General features: G+C 58.5%; 1 protein-coding gene across 7 annotated transcripts in view; it reads right to left on the bottom strand.

Annotated features, from left to right (window-relative positions):
• The window catches only part of EPB41L1 (erythrocyte membrane protein band 4.1 like 1), a 26,676-nt gene extending 23,054 nt beyond the window's left edge, over positions 1 to 3,622 (bottom strand). For all 7 annotated transcript variants that reach the window (XM_014310070.2, XM_031063100.1, XM_031063095.1 and 4 more), the window contains exons 1-8: positions 3,461 to 3,622; positions 2,667 to 2,771; positions 2,549 to 2,591; positions 1,812 to 1,887; positions 1,404 to 1,622; positions 1,225 to 1,312; positions 830 to 982; positions 51 to 148 (exon numbers count right to left, since the gene is read on the bottom strand). In XM_014310070.2, the coding sequence (XP_014165545.1) occupies positions 51 to 148; positions 830 to 982; positions 1,225 to 1,312; positions 1,404 to 1,622; positions 1,812 to 1,887; positions 2,549 to 2,591; positions 2,667 to 2,771; positions 3,461 to 3,616 (938 nt within the window). In that variant the 5' untranslated portion in view covers positions 3,617 to 3,622. The remainder of the gene's footprint in view (positions 1 to 50; positions 149 to 829; positions 983 to 1,224; positions 1,313 to 1,403; positions 1,623 to 1,811; positions 1,888 to 2,548; positions 2,592 to 2,666; positions 2,772 to 3,460) is intronic.
• Between the last annotated feature and the right edge of the window lie 261 nt (positions 3,623 to 3,883).

The following is a 3,883-nucleotide window of genomic DNA, read 5'->3' as shown; positions in this document are numbered from 1 at the left end:
TCTTCCTCCAGGAAAACAGGCCTGGAGAAGGCCTAGGGAAGGTGCCTCACCTGAAGAAGGTGTGATGCTCTATGCAGACCTTCCAGAGCCTCTTGGCTGAGCGGTGGTTGGGCAGCTTGAAGCCAATGGTGCTCTCAAACTGTTCGTACTTGGGGGAGACAGAGACAGGCTGTTACAGACACATCCTGCCCCAAGGGACATGCCAGGACCTTGCCATGGTCCTCAGGCTCCTCTGGCAGGAGCTGTGACCATGCAAAAGACCCTCAAAAATCTTATTCAAATTCATGCTGCGATGATCCATGCCCAGCAGAGTGATACACCCCACAGCTCTGCCCTAAGCACCTTCCTCAGCTGTAAATGGCTTTTCAGTGCAAGAGAAATTCCTTCAAGAAACAAAAAGCTTTTACAGCTGTTTTGGTCTGAGGGCATCACTCCCAGTATGGTGTCCTTGCCCTCCAGCCTGCTGGAACACGTGGGTAGAAATGCATTTTCCCACCATAAATGAATGGAAATAAAGTCTGAAAATGAATGAAAAAACCTTGTGAAGATGTGACAAAAATGGCCCTTAACCCTCATTCCTGGACAAGCTCCCTATACCAGCAGGGTCATGATGTCTGTCAGGAATGGCATCCTGGGGTCCCTCAGCTGTTGAAGTCATGAGAGAACATGAAAGAAAATCCATGCCACAGGAAATGTGCTCTCTTGGCCAGTGTGGTCATAAATATGGGATCCTCGGAGCAGAGGCCAGAGCCAGGTGAGGAAATCCTCACCATCAGCTCCAATCCCTCAGGACAGGTCCCCAGGGGCTGCACCAGCACCTGGCACCCACCTCCCCTGGGCGGATCTTGATGTAAAAGTTACTCCTCTTGTAAGAAATCTTGAGGATCTTGGGCCAGGCAAAGCGGTTGATGCGCAGCCGATCCCTGTAGATGAGGAGGCCGTTGGCACAGACGCCCAGCATGATGTCGATGCCCTCTGAGTCCTGGAGGAGACAAGGGGACAGGTCAGCAAGAGCCAGCCTGGCCAGCAGTGCCACATCCCTCCTGCAGAGTGCTGCGGGGGCCTGGCTAGCAGAGGGAACAGTGAACCCCAGGCTGGTGGAGTCTGATCTCTGGGGCTTCTCTGGTGCCACCCAAAGCCATGCCAGGCGCCTTCCCTGCAGGAGGAAGGTGGGCAGGAGCAGGCTGGGAAGGGGCAGCACTCTGGCAGCCCCCAGCCCCGTACCTTGGCGTGGTGCAGGTCCACCCCGTACATGGAGAGCTTCTTGGCGTTCTCCAGGAAATGGATCTCTGCTTCCCCGGGGGTCATTCCCCTGCAGGGAGACACAGAGGGGGACACGTGGCTGGGCAGCCCAGGGCCGTGGGGCAGCTGTCCTGCCCGTGCTGTCCCCTCCCGGGGCTCACCGGTAGGTCTTGTGCAGCTCCATGATGCGCTCCTCCAGCTCCCGCGTCTGGTTGGGGGCGAAGCGCAGCTCGCTGACGTAGTTGCCCACATGCTCCTCGGTGTCGTGGTCACCCAGCTCGGCCTGCACGGCGTAGGAGCCCAGCAGGGCGTGGGTGACAAAGGAGCAGGGCAGGCGGCCCGTGATGATGTCAGCACGGAGCTGCAGGCACAGGTAGTATCTGCAGGAGGGGCAGGCGGTCAGAGCGGGGCAGGGCACCCAGGAACCAATCTGGTGCACCCAGGGCAGGCTGGAGCTCTGCAGGAAGGAGACTTGTGCACCCCACAGCAGGCTGGGGCTCCCTGGGGAGGAATCTGGTGCCCTCTGGAGCAGGCTGGGACTCCCTGGGAAGGAGGCCCATTGTCCTCACCTGGTGATGTCCTCTGTGAGCTGGGCAGGGTCTGGAGGGTAGAACTTCACAGTGAAGGCAAAGTTCCAGGGCCCACCTGGGGAGGGGAGACAGCAGTTCAGGACAGCACCCAGGGGGCTGCACACAGGGCACAGAAGCATCTGTATGTCCACTGAGGATCCTGCTGCTCCCTCCAAGTCTTGCACAGGGCAGGGACAAGGGGGCTCTAGAGGCTGCCAGGGACACAGCCCTTGGGAATCCAGGACAGCTTTTGGGGAATCCTCCCCAGAGAGCCGGGGACAGCAAAGCATCACAACTGCAGGAGCAACAAGCTCAGTGTTCCTGCAAAAGCCTCCTGTGTCCCAGAAGGTGACACCTTGGGCAACAGCTCTTCTGCTATCCCAGCAAGGCAATACCATGGCAAATGCACCCCAGGAGCTGTCCCAGCATGGATCCCTACTCTTCCCACCATCCCTGTCCCCCCTGCACAGGGCAGGTGGTGCCCAGGGCAGCACCAAGTGTCAGACAGCTCTCCATGGCACAGAGTCCTTTGTCCCCTCACGTCTCATGAGGAAGAGAAGAGGTGGGTAACAAACAGCTGAATGAGCAACAGTGTCCCTGTCCCCAGGCCAGCTGCCAAAGGTCCCCTCCAGGGCAGGAGGGGAGGTGACCTGCCACAGGACAGCCACACTGAGCCATCCAGGAGCCCCATGGGACACCCCAGGGCTCAGGAGGATGGACCCTCCCCAGGCACTTACTGCGGATCTGCTTCTTGATCTCCTTGGAGGGGTCCAGCCAGTTCTGCAATGAGGACACAGCAGGTCAGGGGGGCCCCCACCTTGGAGGGGTGGCTGCACAGGGACCCCCCATGCTCACCTTCTGGCTGTCTGAATCGCAGAAGGTGAGGCCAAAGTAGTCCTTCTCCAGGAGGTTGAGGTGCTCGCACACCATGTCAAAGAGCACCTGGCCTCGGGCGTGTTTCTGTCAGAGACATGGACAGGCTGATGTCAGCTGGTCCCTTGGGCTCCAGGACACCCTCCAGGTGACCATCAGAACATCCTCTCACCCAGCATGGGCTTCAGCACATCCCAGCCTTGCAGCCCCAGGATCACCTGTGTGTCCCTAAAGCAGTGCCAAAGCGTGTCCCAGGGCTGCAGAGATGGGGCACCACTGTGAGGACACGCAGGTCCTAGGGCAGCAGGGAGGGGCTGCTGGTGGCAGTGGTGGCTGGCTCCCCAAGCACAGCATAACAAGAGCCACCAGGAGCCAGCAGCATGTGGAGTGATGGAGAGAACCCTTGGTGCAGCCACTGCCAGGTGTGTGTCCACTCTGTCCCATCCTGCAGCCACTGCCAGGTGCCCGAACTGCCAGGCAGAGCTCTATCCCCAGCCATTAAGCTTCTGATTAAGACACTGTTTTCTCTTATGAGCAGCTGCCAAATTTGGTTTCACTGGGCTGATATCCCCTGCAAGAGTCTTTCTTTCTAGACTTTTAACTAATTTTGAAATTTCAATTTAAATGGCTACTTCTCTGTGTGTTTTTCCCTAGGACAGAGGTACTACAAAGCTGTCCTAGGAAGAGTCCTGTCCTTCAGGACTCTCTGGACTGGGCAGGGTCTCAGCAGTGTCCCCTCCTTGGTGCCAGCACAGGCCCCCCAATCTGGGACTCACCTCCACCTCGCATTCATATTCGGACGCATCGAGCAGGGTCACCCTGCACAGGGCACTCTTCACTTTCTTGGTGGTTTTCTGGGGTGACTTCTGGGTCTTGCTGGGAGTTGTTTTGTCAGAGAGCCCGTCGGTCTCGCTGTAGTCCTTGTCCTCCATGTCTGTGCCCTGGAGCAGGGACACACCGAGGGTTACCTTACCTGGCACCACTGCCGAGGGACAGGGGCACAGGGGGAAGGCTCTGCACAGCAGAGCAGGGCAGCTGTTGAGGGACAGTGCCCAGCCAAGGCCAGTTCCACCAACCCACACTGCCAGCACAGCCCAGCTCCCTGGTAAACGGACACTGGGGGTCAGTTCAGCACCCAAATCTCCCTGCCAGAGCACCAGGGCAGCAGCTCAGCTCCCCACAGCCCCACAGCCAACAGC

This window comes from Geospiza fortis, unplaced genomic scaffold (genome assembly GCF_000277835.1).
Source record: "Geospiza fortis unplaced genomic scaffold, GeoFor_1.0 scaffold657, whole genome shotgun sequence".
Taxonomy (NCBI): Eukaryota; Metazoa; Chordata; class Aves; order Passeriformes; family Thraupidae; genus Geospiza; species Geospiza fortis.
The sequence above is the reverse complement of the archived record's forward strand: the minus strand, read 5'-3'. Positions and strand labels throughout refer to the sequence as shown.